A 21,260-nucleotide genomic window follows, 5' to 3' on the forward strand; every position below is an offset into this window, starting at 1 on the left:
AATTAATCAAATTACTAAGAATCACTATCTAAGAATCAGTAAGATAAATCTTATTTGTAAATCATTTATAAATGAAACAGGTAAGATTTATTTAATTATATTAAACTGAATGTGACTAATAAATCCCAGTTACACGTAAATTAAACAGTTAAGATTTATGTAATAGTACACTTCCTAGTGTTCAGGTGTGTGCTCACTAATGAGTTAAAGTACCATTGAAGCAGTGTTGAAGTTAATGAGATAATTAAGAGATGATTGAGCATTAATGATGAACACCTGATGATAATGAGCAGAATCACTGAAGGAAAGAGAAACGCAAGAACTACAGCTGACTTCAGCCACAGCTTTAGATGAAATCAACTGAAGATAAAAGAAGACATTAAATCTCTGAAGATCTCAGCAGAGGATTAAATAACTCCACAAACAGCATTACCAGCTTCACACATTACTAACCAAACTGACTTTCTTGGTGTAATTTATGTTTTAATTAAAATAATAGTTTTATTTGAAGTCACCATGATGGTGAGCAGTGTTTGCTTTAGTTGGGCTCTTGACCCTTGACTCTCCAACATTAGTTTTCTGGCTGGTTAACCTGTGTTTATAAAGCACTTTTGTTGCAGCATGGAAAGCCAAGCAAAAACATGGTCAGATGATATTTCTCTTTGTTCATGATTATATAATCATCACATAGTGATCACTGGTTCAGAGTCTAAGACTCTGTTTATGTGTTATTAATTTAGTTTTATCATAATAGTGGCCAGTAGATTCTATAGCATGAGCCCTGTTGTGGCAATCTAATATGCAGAATAAAAAAAAAAAATAGTGCACAAAAGGTTTTAATTTACGGCACTTATCAGACACAAACAGATATCAAGAATCAGTGTATGAATCTCAACAATGGTGACAATCAATGAAAACTTCATGCTGCAGTGCATGCTGGGTACCACCAATCAAAACTCCCCCATGGGTCCCAGCATGCATTGCGGCATGAATAAATTATGCATCTGAATTGTGATTATGTTTTTTATTTTTTTTGTCACCATTGTAGAGATGCACACACTGATTCTTGATGTCTGTGTTTGTCTAAATAATGCCGTAGATTAAACCTTTTTTTTGATCCTGCAAATTGTTTGATTGCCACAATGATGCAAGAGTTTATGTAGTAATGTAAACCACATGGCTATTATTACACATATTACACAATTAACACATTACCTCTATAACCAGAGCATTAGAATCTGAATGAGTTTAGTGATTCAGCCACTACATGATGATTATATAATCATCATTAAAGAGCCAAATCACCTGGCCATGGTTTTAGACTTTCTATGCCATAACAAAAGTGCTTTATAAACACAGTTAAAGCAGCCAGAAAACTAATGTTGTTGAGTCAAAGGTCAAGAGCCCAACTAAAGCAAACACTGCTCACCATCATGGTGACTTCATATAAAACTATTAGTTTAATTAAAACAGAAATTACAACAAGAAAGTCAGTTTGGTTAGTAATGTGTGAAGCTGGTAATGCTGTTTGTGGAGTTGTTTAATCCTCTGCTGAGATCTTCAGAGATGTAATGTCTTCTTTTATCTTCAGTTGATTTCATCTAAAGCTGTGGCTGAAGTCAGTTGTAGTTCTCGTGTTTCTCTTCCCTTCAGTGATTCTGCTCATTATCATCAGGTGTTCATCATTAATGCTCAATCATCTCTTAATTATCTCATTAACTTCAACACTGCTTCAATGGTACTTTAACTGATTAGTGAGCACACACATGAACACTAGGAAGTGTTAATTTAACATGGGCGTTTTTCTGTGTACTTTTACATAATTCTTAACTGTTTCATTTACGTATAACTGGCATTTATCAATCACCTTCAGTTTAGTAATTTGTCTATGTAAAAATAATCCAAATGCATTGAAAATGTATATGCAGTTTACATACATAAATCTTTTGCTTTACATTTTAATGTAATACTTACTGGTTTTCTATTTATTTTTAATTTAAAAAAAAAACAACCTGTGCCTCCTCTAACCACAGACTTGTACTTGTCCGTCTAATTTTGAATTTCATAGTGCGCATAGTTTCATAATTCTCTGGTAACCACAGCTGCCAGCATTTTCCTGTAAAAATAACAGTTTTTTGTAGTTTTTTTTACAGTGTACACTTTTTACAGATCCCCATAAAATTAACGGTAAAAAACCGGCAGCTGTGGTTGCCAGAACTTTACCGTAAAAAATACGGCAGTAACATTTAAGGTTTTACGGGACAGCAGCATATAATTTAAAGGTTTATAATGTAATAAATACGGTTAAAAACCATTTATTTTACAGTTCAAAACTGTATAATTTAAAGGTTTATACATTTTGTTTTATTTTACAGTAAAATACCGTTAAATGTACAGTTTTTCGAAGTGAAAAAGAACAGGGCATTGTGTAATTAACAGTGAAAAAACGTAAATTGACATTCCCAGAATTCCCCACATGACACTTAGCATTTGATGCATTTTCATTGAATTAACTATGTTTCTTCTTAGTTTTTTTCTAATCACGTATGTACATTAAGTTTTATGTTACATCTAATGTTGTTAAATTAATGTTTATTGCATTTTTAAAACATCATGTGTGTTACCATGATGGTGTTTGGTGTTTAGTGTTTGTGTGTGCACCTTCTATATGTTAATATTGTTCCTCCAAAAGCTGCGTGTGATGAGCTTTGATTCATCATGTGATTCTCATCACCACTGTAATTGGTGATTGTCAAATTATATAAAAGGAAAATAACAGATATTAGCATTTCAATAAGTCGGTAATTTAATATTTCAGTTCAATACATTTTTTTTTTACCATTATTGTTTTATAGTGTACTGTGTACACATAATTATTTCAATATAAACTTTCAAATTATAGGGTTTTTAACTGTAAAATAAACCATTTTTAACCGTAATTACCACATTATAAACCTTTAAATTAAATCCTGTTGTCCCGTAAAACCTTAAACGTTACTGCCGTATTTTTTACGGTAAAGTTCTGGCAACCAGAGCTGCCGGTTTTTTACCGTAAATTTGATGGGTATTTTTTTACAGTGCATGTTGCATGTTTTGTCTCTTTGATTGATTTAATTTTCTGTACAGTCTTATGGGTAATGTAGTTTTCACCGGGAATTTAAATAAGCTGAAATAATACATGCTGACATATTCAGCTGGAGCAAATACCATCGAATACCTGATTGTTGTTGTTGTTGTTTTTTTACTGTGTTCTATAAAATAATCTGCTTCACTTAAGTAATTAACTCTGAATCTCTGGAAAAAAACACCCACACAGTGAGAGACACACTTGCTGCTGCAGCATTTCAATAAGCTCATTGTTATGTGTTGATTCATATCAAATTTACAGATGTGATTAATGAGAAAGCAACAGTCAAGTCGACCAACAAGGGCAGGTGACAAATAAACATTGGCATCCTGACATGGGAGCTGGGACAGCTGAACTGTAAACAATATAGCCACAATTAATCATCCACATTCAATCGCATGTACATAAAACATACATTAACATAAAATGATGTTGGTGTACACAATGGTGAGTTAAACAGAGTCTGAGCTTTATGGGTAACGGTTGAGAGAGGCTATATTCTTCCAATCACAGTAGTACCTTCTGCATGGCAAGTTGTGTAATTATTCTATAATGCGAAAGAGGCAGTGAAGCAGAGGACAGTCATCAACAACCATTGGCTCATGCCTGTAGGTGTCTGGTGTCTTGTTTACAATTCTATGCCATACATTTCTGTCAAGTGTGAAGCACATTCACTGACAGGTTGTTCATGCCAGTGTACAATGTCATCAGTCAATTCTCAATGGAGTTTTCCGATTCTGTCAAACCAGCATTTTAGTCATTCTCATTCTGCAAATGTGTCAGAACAGTCTTAGCTTTATTTAAATAAATTCTGAATCCAAGGTCTTTATTTGTGATTGTGAGTCATACTTGTATCTGTTTTTTTAATGCTAATACTCTTCTTTCTTTTGTTGAAACTTATTTTACACTGCACAAAAAAAGGAACACTTTGAAAACACATCAGATCTCAATGGGAAAAGATATAATGCTGGATATCTATAGTAATATGGACTAAGATGTAATGTGTTATGAACAAAAGGATGCCACATCGTTTGATGGAAATGAAAATTATTAACCTGCAGAGGACTGAATTCAAAGACATTTGTTACATGTCAAAATATGCCAATCAAAATCCACGGTGCTGGGCAGTGAGCACAGGACCCACGAGAGGATGTCAGGCCTTCAGGCCACCCTCATGAAGTCTGTTTCTGATAGTTTGGTCAGATACATTCACACCAGTGGTCTGCTGGAGGTAATTTTGTAGGTTTCTGGCAGTTCTCATCATGTTACTCCATGCACAAAGGAGCAGGTACCGGTCCTGCTGATGGGCTAAAGACCTTCTACAACCCCCTACAACCCCCTCTGCTACCTAAAACAGATTAATATCTCAGGAGTTTAACTGACTTGATGCTATTCTCTGATTAAAAAGTGTGCCTTTAAAGGTGTTATGAACTGGCTTTTTTATTTTTATACTGTTGTCTAAGGTCAACTGATGACATTTGTGTTGTTTTTACATTCAAAAACATCATAACTAATAAGTAATAGGCTATTTTCTACACTGGTTTGAGGCTGTCTTCTGAACGCTGAGTTTTGATGGGCGTGCTGCACTGGAGATTTGGAAGGAAAAACGCTCACGGCTAGGATTGGATAAGATTTGCATATTTAATTAGCTTTAGCTCCGCTGTCATATGTAGCCCCTGTCAATTAATTTCACATGAGGGAGAGATTATTTTGAAAGCGGCAACTGCAACTTGTATTTATTAGACAAACAGAATGATTTATTTCTCATCCACCCGCGATTGTATAACGTGGACCACTACACCCGCACGATCGGTCGATATTATAAGCACGAACCACGCTCTCACACACGCACTCACACACACACATGCGCTGCGTGCCCAGATCAAGAAAGAATTTCTGCTGACTTCAGACTTCTGGCGGGCGTAGGTTTTGGTCTGGTACAGCCCCGGGACTAGTACTATTTGTTACTCCTCTCGAGGTTTAATAAAAGCTCAAGTCGTTCCTGGGTTTTAACAGGCATTTATTCGTTGACAAAATCTTCAAAACATGTCTTTACATGCTCTCGTATTGTCACATTTCCGCATTGCCGTCAGAACTGGTATAAATAAACAAAAAACACAGAAATGTAAATTAACCTTAAATTCTTGACATACTTAAGACAATACTAAACGAAATCACATATAAAAACTAAGAAATAAAGGATACATTTATGCCATGTAAAATATTGTAATCAGCTTGTTACAAACACAGTCACATAACACAAATAAATGACAAGTATGGAGAAATATACCTCATTGGCCGCATGAACTCGAGAGGGTAAACTTAAAGTGTGCTTCATCTTCACGCTTTACTGACAAACTTGTATATAACTTTATAATCGGATGACTTTCAGACAACAGGCTGACAAGCCGCAGCATATATCTCTCTTATCATAGTGAGTGCACCCATACAGCGTCCACATAGCAACACGTTATAATTTCCATACGGAACAAAAAATAAGTTCCCCCTCTTTTCTCACAGAGTTTTTAAACAGAACGAAATAAACATGAAATTATTATTTATGGCCATGAGACATTATTTGTTTCAAACATATGATTTTTAACCTCATATATATATTTATATTTTAACTGTGAACCATGTTGAAGTGAAATGTATCAGTTACATTTGACAGCAGCTACACTATTACTTATAAAAAAGAAGTTTTAATTTTGTTGCACCATACCTGTCAGATCCAATATAGAAGGCACAATTGTGTCTGCAAATCCAACACTTGAGACTTGTTTACAAACAATTCCGTAGTGAAATGAAGTGAACACACAAACATTCTTCTCCACGTGAGCTGGAACTTCGTTAAAAATAAATGAAATATGAATATCACACATTCCTAATATTATGATCTGAAGGACGCTTATGCAGTGACTGTGTTCTTCCACAATATATTGCTATCTTCTTCCACATTGTTATAGCTGCTGGCTAGATCCACCGAACAGCTCCATGAGTTGGTGGGCGGGGTTACTGAATTACACGTTCTGTAGAGGTTTGTTTCGTAGCACTATGACGTAAGAATGACGCACACAATCGTTTTCTGGGCCTGGTGTCTTTAAAAGCTTTTCTTTGACTAAAAGGAAGTTTTCAGCTCTGAAACTTACAGAATATTCTTATATTATCATGACCTTTTATATATCAAAAGCTCAAGGGAAAATTGATTTCTCAATTCATCACTCCTTTAATTTATTTGAGCAGTGTATAATGTATGTTAGTATGTTGTTACGTTATTATGTTAAATACTGCTCTGAAAAATAAATTAAGAGAGCCTTATAAAAAGATTTCCAGAGCTATATATATATACACTGATCAGGCATAACATTATAATGTGAATGACACTGATTATCTCTTCTTCATGGCACCTGTTAGTGGGTGGGCTATATTATAATAATAATTCATTACATTTATATACCGGTAGTGCTTTTCTAGGCACTCAAATCGCTTTACATAGAAGGGGGAATTTACATATTAGGCAGAAGGGTCATGGGTGGCCAATGTTAATTGATACAAATGGGGCATGAAGGCTGGCCCGTGTGAGCTGATCAAACAGACAAGTTATAGCTCAAATTGCTCAAGAAGAAAATGCTGGTTCTGATAGAAAGATGTCAGAATACACAGTGCATTGCAGTTAGGTGCGTATAGGGCGTGTAGGGACGCAGATCAATTATTGTGCCCATGCTGACCTCTGTCCTCCGCTGAAAGTGCCAACAGTGGGCACGTGAGCATCAGACCTGGACCACGGAGCAATGGAAGAAGGTGGTCTGGTCTGATGAATAAAATTGTTTTTACATCATGTAGATTGGCTGGGTGCATGTGAGAACACATTGCACCAGGATGCACTACCCGGTTTGACCTGACCAAGCGTCGAGGTGTCCATGAGCAAGACACTTAACCAGCTGCTTCCGACGAGCTGGATGGCACCTTGCTGTGTATGAATGAGTGAACGAATGGGTGAATGTGAGGCAATATGTAAAACACTTTTGCCGGCCATTTATATAGCGTTGAAAGTGCTATATAAATGCAGTCCATTTTAATAAAAACAATTGATGTAGTTTTATATTATGTATTTGAATTAATTAAATGTGCCATTTAATGTCTATCCTTGAATCGCTTAACTCAAGGTTGATATAGGATTTGGAAAGTAATTGGTAATAAGTAATTCATTCTTTTTGGAGAGAGTAATTTGTACAGTAATTTAATTACACTATTGAAGATGTAACTAGTAATGAATTACTTTTTAGAGTAACTTACACTGTTGATGGATAAGGGCTGTTTTGGCAGCAAAAGGGGGACCAACACAATATTATGTCACATAAGTCATAATGGTATGCCTGATTGGTGTATAATGTGCAAACATTTTACATTTAGGGGTATAACAACTTGTCTCTGGGGCAATACCGCACCTCCAAAGGGAGATCTTTATACCATATCTAAAAGGTTCCTAGTCTTTAAGGCTCTCTATGCACCTTTTATTGGTTTTAGGGGTTGTCCTTTCCATTTGTGACAGTGTTTTAAATACTAATATTTGTCTGGAACATCTAGTTCTGTTGTGGAATGTACAAAGCAATTTTCAAAAATACATGAATCTATGTAAAGGATGCAATAGATTATTTCGTGAAATTCATTAAAAGAAGGTACACCACCATCTTGCTCCAACCAAAGAGACCAAAGAGAACCCACATGACGTCATAAACACGACTTCTCACCTTGTGAATACGAACATCCCAGGAGGACGCACCAATACTCTGAATTGTTTGAACTTACTCCCAGAAAATTCTTATGCTCTTATTCAGCATATCTTGAGTGAGCACGGTTTGGGTTAATCAACTGAGAGCTAGTAAAGAGCTGTGCAGGTAAACCTCACTTCCCTGGCCCCAGCAGGTACACTTGTGACCGATGCTTGAGGCAGCGGCTTTAAGTGAACTTGTTAGTGTGAACTGGAGGCCTCCAGGCTCTAGTAGAACCCCTCGGGTCCCCAGAGGCACGCTAGAGAGGATGCATCCTTGTTAGCACGCCCACCTCTCTTGTAGGAAACACCAGTTTGAATCTGTCCGGAGTAGGGTAAGTGAAGAAAAGGCAGGAATGATGGGTTATCCACCAACAGATAAAAATGTGAGAAATCATAACAAAAACTTAACAGGAGCTTTAAGCTCTCAGAAACAAAGTAAAGAGACCAGAAAAGGCCAACTTTAGAAATAGGCCCACTGCCAAGTTTTCAAGTGTGAGAGGCATGCACTGCCTACGCTGTATTTTTTTATTTAAGTCTCTTTGAACAAGATACATAAATGTCAGTTTAAACAAAGAAGCAAGAAGCAAAACAGCTTAGATAGAACATTTCCTGGTACAGAAACCAAACATTCAATATTATATATTAATATTAAAATAATGTTATTAAAATAATTATTTAAAAAACAACAACAACTTCATAACATAACATAAGCCTGCCCGTTGTGACATACCTGTGTATGTTTAAGGGTATAAGTGAATTACCTCAACTTTCAGTTCCCAAAATGGCAGTCCCTTTCAGGGTATGTAACTAGCCATAACTCACTCTCTGAACAAAAGAAGAAGATTCTTAGCGTCTGTTTCCATGGTGAATCATCAATTTGTCACTGTTGAGAATGTATTGTGTGTTTTAACCGAGAACATACTCTGAGTTGTCTGAGGCCTGTTCCATGAAACTAGCTGAACAGTTTCAGAGTAGGTTTAGAGTTGACAAATCCAAATAAATCCAACCAGGGGCCTGTACCATGATGGTAGTTTAACAAACTCAGGGTTACAGGATTAGTTTCGAGTTGACAAAACCAAACCATTGTATTAAGGCTTTGTTGGTCCCATGATGCTTATCATCAGCTTTCTTTGTCAACCCAGGCTTTGATCCTGAGTTCAGGAGTTTAGCTGTGACATCAGTAGTGAACAGCCAATCACACGTTGTGGAACTGAGATTAGCTTCTCGCGAGACAATCAGTGAGATTAATTTCTCTCTTCTGCAGAATATTGCATGATTGAAAAATATTAAGAATAAAAAATTAAAAAAATACACAGCAAGAAGAAAACCTGTCTATGAAAGAGTACAACTTAATGAAAAAATAGTATACATCAATCCAAGTAAAAGTTATGAAGTTAGTTTAGTTGATATAGAGAAAATTGAACATTTAAGCTCAGTAAGTTTCTTTTTTTTTAATAGGCTAGTTGTATTTATTGATTTTAAAGCTTATTCATATGACTTTATTCAGTTGATGTTATTTATATGACTTATGTATTAATTTTAACAAAGTGCCTATTAATGATTGATTAACTAAAACGATAAATGTGTAATTGATTAAAGGTATAATAATTACATAAATTATATCTAAATCATTCAAAATTATTATTTTTTTATAAATAAGCATTGTTAAAAGCCAGACGCTTTAGTTTTTAAAAACCATTTTGCTATGTAGTGACCTTTAATTTGGAGTAGAAACAGGGGGAGTGACTTTATTGCATCAGAGGTGTGTCACTTTACTCACAGCTGATTGGTCCAATTTCAGATTGAGATCTCTTATCCAGAACATAACCTGCCCCAGAGCAGGTTAGCTGTGGAGCGTAAGTTACTATGGCGATGAACACAGCTAAAAGCCAAACTAATTTAATGGTACCTAAAACCCAGGATTGGAACAAACTAAGCTTAAACAAATCTGGCTAGCCAGCTGAACCGGCTTCATGGTACAGGCCCCTGGTTTAGATCAAGTTCAACCGTTTCTTAAAGCTTGGTATAAACTTTCTCTGTCAACTCAGGTTTAATCCAGAGTTAGCAATTAACTCTGAAGCGCGTGCACCTGAAAGTGTGACATGTGCGGCAAACAGCCAATCACAGTGTCCGTTTTCATCACTTCTCTTCTGAAGATTGAGAGATCGTTTTGAAAATTATGAAATTAAATGCGTTTACAGAGCAGGAATAAACGAAAGACGAGAAGGCAGTTTAAAGAATACCTGACTATATCAATGCATGATGTGAATCAAAGAATATGCCTAATAATTATAGGTTCACAAAGAGCTCAAATACACATTCTTTAAAATAATTATGAATGAATGTTTTATGCATTTATATTAATATTTGTCTACTGGTCAATTAATATGATAATTATATGAATATATTATATTAATTAAAAGTAATTTGAATAATAAAAATATAATAAATAATTAGTGCCAAAGGATGAGCAATTTTGATGAGCAAACGTTTTTTTCACTATAAACTGCAAATTTGGAATGAGAGATACAGAGGGTGTGGCTTGCGTCTTTACTTGCAGCTGACTGGTCCAGTTTGGGTTTGCGATCTCTAACCCAGAATAAAACCTGCTCCAGAGCAGGTTAGCAGTGTAGTGTAAGTTACCATAGTGATAAACAATGATAAAAACTAATCCACCTTCTTTAGCCCGAAAAACGTTGGCTCAAACTTATCTTGAACTTACCTGGGTAGCAACCGAAACCTTGTTGCTGAAACGAGGTATATGTGACTTTGGTATAAAGTTAACCTTGATTTCTGGAATACCCCATAGGTTATGTGACATACCGGTATGTTTAAGAGTAAGTAAGCGGATAACCTCAACTTTCAGTTCCAAAAACAGAGGTAAGTTTCAGGCTATGTAAGTAGCTGGCAACTCAGGAGCAGGTTATGTTCCAGGGGGGTACTCCAGAAAGCAAGGTTAACCCGTATATCCAGCGTGTGTGTTATTGACCTTACCGGAAGTGAAGTGCGTTCCAGGCTGTTGGATATAGCGCTTTATTTGAGGTAAACAATTATATAAATACGGCTCAATTTTTCACACAAACTGATCGTTTTGTCTAAAGATATCAGTGTCGTCATGAGCCACAGGGCTCTTTGTGCATGTTGTCTAAGCATGTTTTTTTGTTGCTCTCATAGAATGTTACCCATTCACATGATTATATGACCTACACAGCAACGATTGGAGTTTTAAAATCTTCATTTGTGTTCTACTGAAGAAACAAAGACACCTATACATGTTGGATGCACTGGGGGTAAACAGATGAACATTACATTTTCATTTTTGGATGAACTATCCCTTTAAAGCCGCACTTGGCTACTTTTGCTCTCGGGGTCCCCCTACAGTTTGGAAAAAATAATGTCCTCAACAACTGTCGTAAGATCTGTCATCCTACAACAGGGGATGCCATCGCGCGTGCATTTGTTGACATGACAACCCTGATAGCCCTGAACTAGTGATGCGTGGGTCGTCTCATAACCCGCAGACCCCGTATGTCTATTTAATGGTCACGGGTGCGCGGCGGGTTGTAAAAATATATACAGTGGTGCGGTGCGGGCCAAATAACTTAATAAAAGTGGCGCCGCGGGTCGGTGCAGCACTAACAGTTCCCCTGAACACTGCAAGAGGAGTTCAGAGTTCTTCTGGCGTCGCGTGTGAAATGTCTTCATCCCAGGTAACGTTACAGTCAGTGGCATGTTTCAGCATGTCATATGAATATAATTTCATGGGTTTTATTTTTTTCAAACGCCAAATAATCACGATGCTCACGTTTACAAGCCAGCGTCATTATAGTAGTCTATTGGTTAGCGTTTTACAGAATCTATATGATACTTCAGTTCAATGTTTGAGTGGTAGCTCACCATGACCGCATCGGTCGGGCACGCCTCCTTCAGCTCACGCCGACGAGCAAACGCTGGTCACATGTTGATCCTCGTCCTGCCTTTAATCCCATCACTTTTTCGTTTCCTCTTATTGCTTTCCTCCAACAAAACCATTTCTTTCTTATTTGTCTCTGCTGCTTCGGACATGACTATATTATCCGACGAACAAAGTTGGGCTCGCACGTCCGAATTTAAGGAAGTGTTGGTGGAAGTGACGTAGGCCTATTTGCCGTAAAGCAGTAGAATTTTGTAGTTCTTTAATTTTGTTCTCGGGTTACTACCCGAAACCCGAAGTTTAAAAGTACGATTAAAACGATATAGACCCCAATCAGGCTATGGCAGACGTTTCATTCAACCTATTGTAAGTCGATATATCATCAAAGAGTCTTAAAAAATATATTATGAAGGTTGAAAAGTTACCTAGTGCTCCTTTAAACTAAAAGTTTAAAAAAATGATTACACAACCACCAAATTAGCGTCTGTTTCCATGGTGAATGATCGATTCGTCGCTCTGTTGAGAATGTCTTGTGTGTTTAACCTAACCGGGATAGGCTACTCCAAGGCAAGTTGTCTAAATTTACTCATGGGCGCGTTTTTGGAAACAGCATATCCCGAGTAAGCTGGGTTCTGGAATACCCTCCTGTTGCATGGCTGAAATAAATTAAAAAAATTCTGGAATGCCCTCCTGTTGCATGGCTGAAATAAAACAATTAAATAACAGATTTCCAAACTATAAGTTACGGACTGACATCCCTTGGGGACTCATGTGTCGTTTGTAAGTTACTCCTTCTGAAAGACCAAATACGATTCAAATGAATTAAGACATAGACGCATACTCGCTTCACATAACTATTTTTAAATTATGCAGACTGCATGTCGGTCCTGTGTGTGCGCATGCGCACTACAGTGTGTTGCATAAACGCGGAATCGGCGGTCGTTATGGAACTGTTTATGTGGTTGGGTTATTAGTTAAGTCCCGGCTCATTTTCTAAGCAAAGTGTCCTTATTTCTATAGAATCCATTTCTCATCAAACCAATCTGCTTGCTACACAAGGCATTCAAGTATGAGTGACGAGGATGAAAGAGACAAGAAGGTTAAAAGAAAAACAGGTTCGGTTGATTCAAAGACGCCTGCGAAGAAGAGACAGAAAATAAAAGACAAAAATGAGGGGAAAAGCAGCGAAGTCCAGAAATCACGCGGTACTATCTATCTATCTATCTATCTATCTATCTATCTATCTATCTATCTATCTATCTATCTATCTATCTATCTATCTATCTATCTATCTATCTATCTATCTATCTATCTATCTATCTATCTATCTATCTATCTATCTATCTATCTATCTATCTAGCGTTGGTGAAACTGTTTTAACTAGCCTACGCTTTCACATCTTCCAGTTTAATGAAACACATTTGCCTTACATTATCAACAGGGATCTATTAAGCTATTGGTATAACTTTGTATGTTTATACAATACACTCAGTGGGAAAAAAAACATCCTCTTTCAACTGTTTCTGTCTCACTGTCAAAATGTCTTATTATATGTAAATCTTTGTATGAACATAAAAAGTTTCAACAACTGATACGGAACAGATTTAACAAACCGTGGATGAACAGAAATGGAATAATGAGTCTGAACGGAGCGGGGCTCAGTATCAAAAGTAGCAGTCAGTATGCGGTGTGGCCACCAGCTGCTACAGTGCATCTCATCTTCATGGCCTGAGGAATATTTGCTAGCTCTTGCTGTGAGATGCTACCCTGCTCTTCCACCAAAGCATCCGCAAGTTCTCACACACAGATTGGGACCATATGGTTAGATGTGGTTTGGTGCTGCAAGGACAATCAGCTGTCCTTCCTGTCTTAGGCATCTTACATTATGGACAATGACAATGATCTGTTCAGGTCTGCAGCAGGCCTATGGCATATTCACACAGGTAATCAGAGACTCTGGCAATTTTTATCCTGTTTTTTTTCAGAGTCTGTAGAAAGGTCTCTATTATAACTCTGACATTCATTTTCTTCTACCTGAAAACCGATAGGGCCAGATTTACTAACGGCCTGCGCCAGCACAAACCCTCTTTTGGCGTTAAAACAAATACTGTCAGGATTTACTACAGACGCAGTGAATTGCTTTTGCATATTTTTACATTGCCATTTCAGAGAGCAAGTCTTTTTAGGTCGGCAACATTGTTCAGTGTTAAGAGACTGTTTTGTGATGTGTTTTTCTCTGATCTTTAGTTCCCGATGGTAAAGCTGACGCTACAAAAACTGAAGTAAAGCTCTCTGGCAAGGGCAAGGATGATAAGAAAAACAACTCAGATGCTGGCAAATATACTTCTGAAATTAAGAGGAATGAGAAAGGACAACTTGTGTTTAAAGGTGAAGTTAAGAATGTTTTGTAGTATATATAGTTTTGTAATTTATTCATTCACTCACTATCTTTTAATTTCTCTGTTGTTGCAGACCATCTAGAGTTCACACCTAACATGACTCCCAAAGAGGTTTTACAGGCAGGCAGTTTTGGGGGTACCTATTTCAGGCCCATCTACTCCAGCATCACAAGTACGTCTCACAATGAAATTAAGTTTGTTTATTTGAATTTCAAAACATGTACAGTGCCTATAAAACATAATTATCCCTTTTGAATGATATTTTACTGTTAACTCACAGTAAAGGGTGAGACACACAACACACTATGAAGGGTGAGGCGACTATGAAGGTAGATGCCAAAATAACTTTTTTCCAATTCGTCATTGTAAAACCGCTTAAAGGGTTAGTTCACCCATAAATGAAATTGATGTCATTAATGACTCACCCTAATGTTGTTCCACACTTTTGGAACACAGTTTAAGATATTTTATATTTGGTCCGACAGCGTATCTAAGTGTATGCACATTATACTGTCCATGTCCAGAAAGGGAATAAAAACATCATCAAAGTAGTCCATATGTGGCATCAGTTAGTTAATTAGAATCTCTTGAAGCATTGAAAATACATTTTGGTCCAAAAATAGCAAAAACTACGACTTTATTCAGCATTGTCTTCTCTTCTGCGTTTGTTTTCAAACCTCAAATAAAGATTTAAACAGTCATGAATCAGCGGATTGATTCATGATTCGGATCGCCAATGTCACGTGATTTCAGCAGTTTGGCAGTTTGACACACGATCCAAATCATGAATCAATCCTCTGATTCATGGTTTGAAAACAAACGCGGAAGAGAAGACAATGCTGAATAAAGTCATAGTTTTTGTTATTTTTAGACCAAAATGTATCTCTCGATGCTTCAAGAGATTCTAACTAACTAACTGATGCCACATATGGACTACTTTGATGATGTTTTTATTCCCTTTCTGGACATGGACAGTATAGTGTGAATACACTTACATACGCTCTCAAACATAAATATATGCTTTCGCTCTCTGATAAATATAAAATATCTTAAACTGTGTTCCGAAGATGAACGGAGGTCTTACGGGTGTGGAACGACATTAGGGTGAGTCATTAATGACATCAATTTCATTTTTGGGTGAACTAACCCTTTAAGGGACAGTTCATCCAAAAATGAAAATTCTTTCATCATTTACTCGCCCTCAAGTTTTTCCAAACCAGTATGAAAGTATTTCTTCTGGTGAACAGAACCAACCCTATTGGCCCTAATAGGCCCTATTGACTTCCATAGTATTCTCCAGATAGTAGATAGCAGTGGCCAGATGTGCAAAGCTGATAGAGACCTGTAAGGCTGTAAATGCTTCCAAAGGTGCATTTACTTCAGACTGTCAGTGCAAATCCCACTTTTGTGTGTATCCAATTGGAATCTGATCGTATTAAAGGGTTACTTCAGCGATTAGCATATGGCTTTGTATCAGTAGAAACCCTGGGGTATATTCAAATTATTGTGCTTTCCCCCCTCATATCTCCCTGAGACGAGAGATTTATGCATTTTATTTCTGGAAAAATTCCTCCTATGATGCAAATTGACGATTTTTGCATCATAGGAGGAATGTTTACCCAGAGGCTAAAGACTACAGCCAGCAGAGGGAGCCATTTCCGCATGTTTTGAATCCGCGCATGGGGGATGGGAGATAACACTCAGCTTGCAGAGAGAGTTTAGGTTGCAGCTACAGGATCATTTAAACAGAGCTATGGTGAGCAATGTAAGTCTTTTAACTTCTCAAATTCATTTCTATGAAAGTTAAGCTTGCAAAGGCATGAACTGAAACGCGCCAGACTGAACTTGCGTTGTGAATGTATGCCGCGAGTGTAGTCGCGATTACCTCAGCTCTCATCACTCCTGCAGTTAGTGCTCAGTGCTGTGATACTCGCGCGGAGACTCAATCTTTATATTGAACAGACACGTTCAGTTTTTAATGTAGTGTCTTCTCTAACTCAGTCACATTAATAAAGTTGGTGGCGTTGGGAATGGCCTCACAGGGCAGCGAAGCATTCTGGGAATTGTAGTCTTTAATCCCCATGGGACAAAAATACATTTTCGGTCTTTTCTCAGTCTAGAAGGCACCAAATTCAAAAATAATTTCACATTTCTACTGCATTGATGACCCAGTTTAAATACAGATTCATCTTCCCAGCGCTGAAGTACCCCTTTAAGCAAGTGTGAATGGCAAGAAAAAAAAATCACATGAAATGCGATTTCTACAAATCCGTTTTGAGCTACATTTTTTTGTGGTTTGAAATCCAATTCAAATTTCTACAGTTTCAGTCTGACTCCTTTGATCGGATTTCGGGTGGTTTATGTCACTGTCTCACACTATGTAAAATGTAAACACGACAGACCTTATTATAGGAAGCATGCTGCAGACAACTGTGTTGTTGCAAAGGGCATGGAATAAAGCTGCGCATACCAGCCTTCTACATTTCTCACGGCAGCTACATATATTGTCATGTGGTAAATAAGCCAACATGCAAACCTCTCCATGTTGTTGTTGTTTTTGGCATATGCCTATCAACATAATGTCATTGCAATAGGAATCAATACAGATTTTCAGGAAAATGAAACGGCGCCACAGGACACGCAAATCAGATCTGGACAGTTGCGATAAACAGTGTGGATAGTCAGTAATTTAGTTTAGATTCCAAGCAGATACACCAATAATCGTATGTTGACTGACAATTCGATCATAGCCTGAGTATTGACTTGGAAAAAAGGCAAACATTTTTACCAATTTGAAGAAATCAATTTTCAAATGGACAGAGGCCAGATCAGAAAAAGATCTAATTATTTACTGTGTACTTTCCTCTTAAAAAGTTTGTTACAAGTACTTGACTTGAAGTAAGTGACTTGATTCAGACTTGAGCAAGGGACACAAAAAAAAGTTTTTTTGTTTTTTTTCACATTTCTGAGAGCAAGGCCACTTCATGTCCTTTGGGAGGCAGCAAGGTTGGTTTATGTACTCAAATGTGTTGCAATTGTTGTAAATGCCAGGTGTTTTTTTTTTCTTTTAATAAGAGCAACATTACAAAGATGTTTGGCAGGAGCTTCCCGAAGACTGGTTGGATGGACTAAACATCTCTAAACAGGTGTTATTCTTCATGATGGCATTTAAATAGTTAGCGCTTTTGACATTAAAAAAAAAAAAACTTTAAACAAACATTTTATTATGAGTGTCTGTAGCAGATAAGATCACAGTACAGCTCTTTGAGGTCAGATCATGGACTGTTATTAGTACTTCTTTCTATAACCATTATTAATATAATTTTTACTGATCTGCTGTTATTTTTATGTGGTCCTTGTCTGATGTTGTTTTATGCAGTATTTTATGTTAGAAAACTGGCCATTTGAGTGGTTTCATCCACTTAGTTTGAAGCTCTGGGCTATGAGCACATGAGACAATATTCTCATGCAAAAGGGAACACCGTAAAATTTTATTTAGCCACAAGACCTTATTTGCACTTGATAAAAATGAATGAATAAGTTGATAACAGTTCGATTAACACATGGTTGACAACTGTAGTTGACAAAAGCTGGAATGCTACAAGCTAGTGGTTTTCAGAGACAGCGTATTCATCTCTAACATGGAGCTGCTATTGAATGCATGTATTTGAGATATAATTAAAACTTTTGTGGATATCTAAGCAGGTTTTACACTGTTTGAATTTAAGACTAATTTAGTTCTATTTTTAATGTTTTTATCTTGGATTATTTCAGGTGGCTTCATCCACGTATAGGGAAGACGTGAACACCTATAATGTAAAATGTGGAGGCAGTCTTGAGATGTGGGAAAGCAGTGGGTGGATCATACCCCAGGATCCATACGGCTGGTTCCAGTGGTACTGCAGGCAAGAGCTCCTGCAACGCAATACTGTCCAAAAGTTTGTGGTCAGAATAATTTGTTTAGCAAATAAATGAATACGTTTATTCAGCAAGGAAACATTAAAATGATCGAAAGTGAGAGTAAAGTAGCACAAAAATTCAATTAAATTTAAATTTAATGATTTTGTTAATTAATTTTTTTAATTACAGAATGAATAAAATGCCATGGTTTCCACAAAAATATTAAGCTGTTTTCCATAATGATAATGTTTCGGATATGTTTCTTCTTGAGCACCAAATCAGCTTATTAGAATGATTTCTGAATGATCATGTGACGCTGAGGACTGGAGTTTCCTGCTGAATGATGTTGAAAATGTTAAAATATATAAAAAATAGAAATATAAAATTTAAATCCCAATACATGCATGTTGTGACAATTAAAGGGGTGACAGCCCTAAAAGCTAAGTTGTCCTAAAATATACTCTTTACTTGAGCAGTTCCCCTCACCTTTGCTCTGCATAGGAAATATTATAATATTTTTGTTGTTGTTTTAAAAAAAATCTTTTACACATTCATGTTCTGTCTTCCCAGTAGATTTTACCAGGGCAGACGAACGATGGATGATGCACGACAGATCAGTCGCTGGGCCAAATGTGCAGGAGTCAAAGGTCGGTGGCGGCAAAATCTCATTACAAAAGTGGTCCGGTCCGGTTGTGCTTATGACAACTCCGGTGTTTCCCCGGTGGTCAGACAAACTCTACAGCACTGGGGTTACAAACTCACCCTGGAGGACTATAAGGAAGGAGCAAAGAGGGTCAAACCCAAATAAAATTAACAGACTTCAAAATTGGTCTCATCTGATTTAACAGTGCAGAATGGGGTAGATTTTGCTGGCCTTGTTGCAAGGGTCATAAACTGACAAATCAGATTACATTTTTTTTAATGTTTTGTCTGGCTGAGGGACTTGTTTAGCTCAGAAGACCATTGGGAATATAACTGCTTTAATTGGTTCCCAATGGACATGTATTCTGTAAGCGATATTAGTAAATAGAAAGATTATAATTCTAAATGGTCTCTTCCAAATTTGGATCCAAAGTAAAAGGCGACATTAATCCTTTTTTTGCTGTGAAATTTGTGTGGAGTTTTACAGAACCGTGCCCTGGAGGAATTTGAAGAATGGATCTGCGATATGATCTGGCCATTCTTACAATGATTTTATTGTGACAGTAATTTGGTTTTCTATGTTTTTATTTAATATGAGCTAAACATGCTTATGTGATGTTTCTTGACATGACACTCTGTCAGTGTCATACAAACTTATGTCTTACCAGTCATGTGTGAATGCAGTTTATTAAAGGATCCTTTTTTGTATCTGCTATTTTCTTTTTTTGCTGTCTCACTACACTTTACACAGTTATGGCTGCAGAAATGGGCATGTCTTAAGTTTATGTGGGCATCTTTTCTGTTATGCAGTACATGTTTATGTCCCCATCATATATGTATTGATATATTGGATATTAGTTGATATAGATGGAAATCATATTAGTTAGCTGTATCACAATATCACTAATATACAGTGGGGCAAAAAAGTATATAGTCAGCCACCAATTGTCCAAGTTCTCCCACTTAAAAAAAGATGAGAGAGTATTTTTCTGTATTTTTCATCATAGGTACACTTCAACTATGATAGACAGAATGAGAAAAAAATAGAAAATTACATTGCACCTGTTTGAACTCATTACCAAACTCCACTATGGCCAAGACCAAAGAACTGTCAAAGGACACATAAAAAAAATTGTATACCTGCACCCGGCTGGGAAAACTAAATCTGCAATAGCTAAGCAGTTTGGTGTGAAGAAGCCAACTGGGAGCAATTATTAGAAAACAGAAGACATACAAGGCCACTGATAATCTCCCTCGATCTAGAGCTCCACACAAGATCTCCCCCCGTGTGGTCAAAATGATCACAAGAACAGTGAGCAAAAATTCCAGAACCACATGTGGGACCTAGTGAATGACCAGCAGAGAGCTGGGACCAAAGTAACAAATGCTACCATCAGTAACACACTACGCCACCAGGGACTCAAATCCTGCAGTGCCAGACATGTCCCCCTGCTTAAAGGTCCCGTTCTTTGTGTGTTTTCGAAGCTTTGATTATGTTTACAGTGTGCAATATAACATGAGTTCGTGTTTCACGTGTAAAAAAAACAGTATTTTTCACACAATTTACTTATCTGTACACCGCTGTTTTCATAGTCCTAAAAACGGCCTGATGATTTCCTTGTTCTATAAAGTCCCTCCTTCAGAAATACGTAACGAGTTCTGATAGGGCCAGCGCTTCTTGTGTTGTGATTGGACAGCAGCTTAGCGCACTGCCCGAAAAGGTCCCGCCTGTTACCATAACGGGGAGATGCAAGCACTGAATGCGTGCTCTTCTCCACGTTGGAGAGCAACAAGACCACGGCCCCTATTTTGCGTGTTCTTGTAGGCGGAGGGTTAGTCAACAAACTGTCCTAGTGATGTCATTACATCCCTGCACTTCCTGCTGTAGTCCAAACCGGCCCTTCGCTGTAGGCTTTGAAAGGGAACTTCTGTTAAATAAAATATTTCGCTTGGCATTGAACTTTGAGCTTTCTAATTTTACAGGTATTATTTATGCTCTAACAGCAACATTACACACTAACTAAAGTTTGAAAGATGGAATCGCGAAGAACGGGAGCTATAATACAGTACATAACCGGGCCTGTCTAAAGTTTGCTAGAGAGCATTTGGATGATCCAAAAGAGGATTTGGGAAATGTCATATGGTCAGATAAAACCAAAATATAACATATTTGGAAGAGAAAGAATACTGAGTTGCACCATACCTCCTATGAAGCATGGGGGGGACACATTATGCTTTAGGACTGTTTTTCTGCAAAGGAACCAGGATGACTGATCCGTGCAAAGAAAAGAAAAAATGGGGCCATTTATCTTGAGATTTTGAGTAAAAACCTCCTTCCATCAGCAAGGACATTGAAGATAAAACGTGGCTGGGTCTTTCAGCATGACAGTGATCCCAAACACACCACCTGGGCCTAGATCTCAACCCCATAGAAAATCTTCGTAGGGAGTTGAAAATCTGTGTTGCCCAGCGACAGCCCCAAAACATCACTGCTCTAGAGGAGAT

At 37.3% G+C, this 21,260-nt stretch overlaps 1 protein-coding gene across 2 annotated transcripts; it reads left to right on the plus strand.

Moving 5' to 3' along the window:
- The first annotated feature begins 12,721 nt into the window (after positions 1–12,721).
- Positions 12,722–19,463, plus strand: zgc:113208 (uncharacterized protein LOC550591 homolog). Of its 2 annotated transcripts, none has more exons than XM_067439179.1 (6): positions 12,722–13,019; positions 14,062–14,202; positions 14,287–14,385; positions 17,289–17,359; positions 17,988–18,118; positions 18,687–19,463. In XM_067439179.1, the coding sequence occupies exons 1-6, from the start codon at positions 12,884–12,886 to the stop codon at positions 18,919–18,921; spliced, it is 813 nt and encodes a 270-aa protein (XP_067295280.1). In that variant the 5' UTR covers positions 12,722–12,883; the 3' UTR covers positions 18,922–19,463. The 2 variants fall into 2 exon arrangements, with proteins under 2 accessions (XP_067295280.1, XP_067295281.1); XM_067439180.1 differs by lacking the exon at positions 12,722–13,019 and adding an exon at positions 13,339–13,757.
- Positions 19,464–21,260: the final 1,797 nt, after the last annotated feature.

Source organism: Pseudorasbora parva, chromosome 3 (genome assembly GCF_024679245.1).
Source record: "Pseudorasbora parva isolate DD20220531a chromosome 3, ASM2467924v1, whole genome shotgun sequence".
Taxonomy (NCBI): Eukaryota; Metazoa; Chordata; class Actinopteri; order Cypriniformes; family Gobionidae; genus Pseudorasbora; species Pseudorasbora parva.

Bases quoted from the DNA above. Each gene is read 5' to 3' on its own strand.
- zgc:113208 (XM_067439179.1), top strand. From the start codon at position 12,884: ATGAGTGACGAGGATGAAAGAGACAAGAAGGTTAAAAGAAAAACAGGT. The intron at 13,020-14,061 runs GTACTATCTATC...TCTGATCTTTAG, and splicing joins CGAAGTCCAGAAATCACGCG to TTCCCGATGGTAAAGCTGAC. The intron at 18,119-18,686 runs GCAAGAGCTCCT...TCTTCCCAGTAG, and splicing joins TGGTTCCAGTGGTACTGCAG to ATTTTACCAGGGCAGACGAA.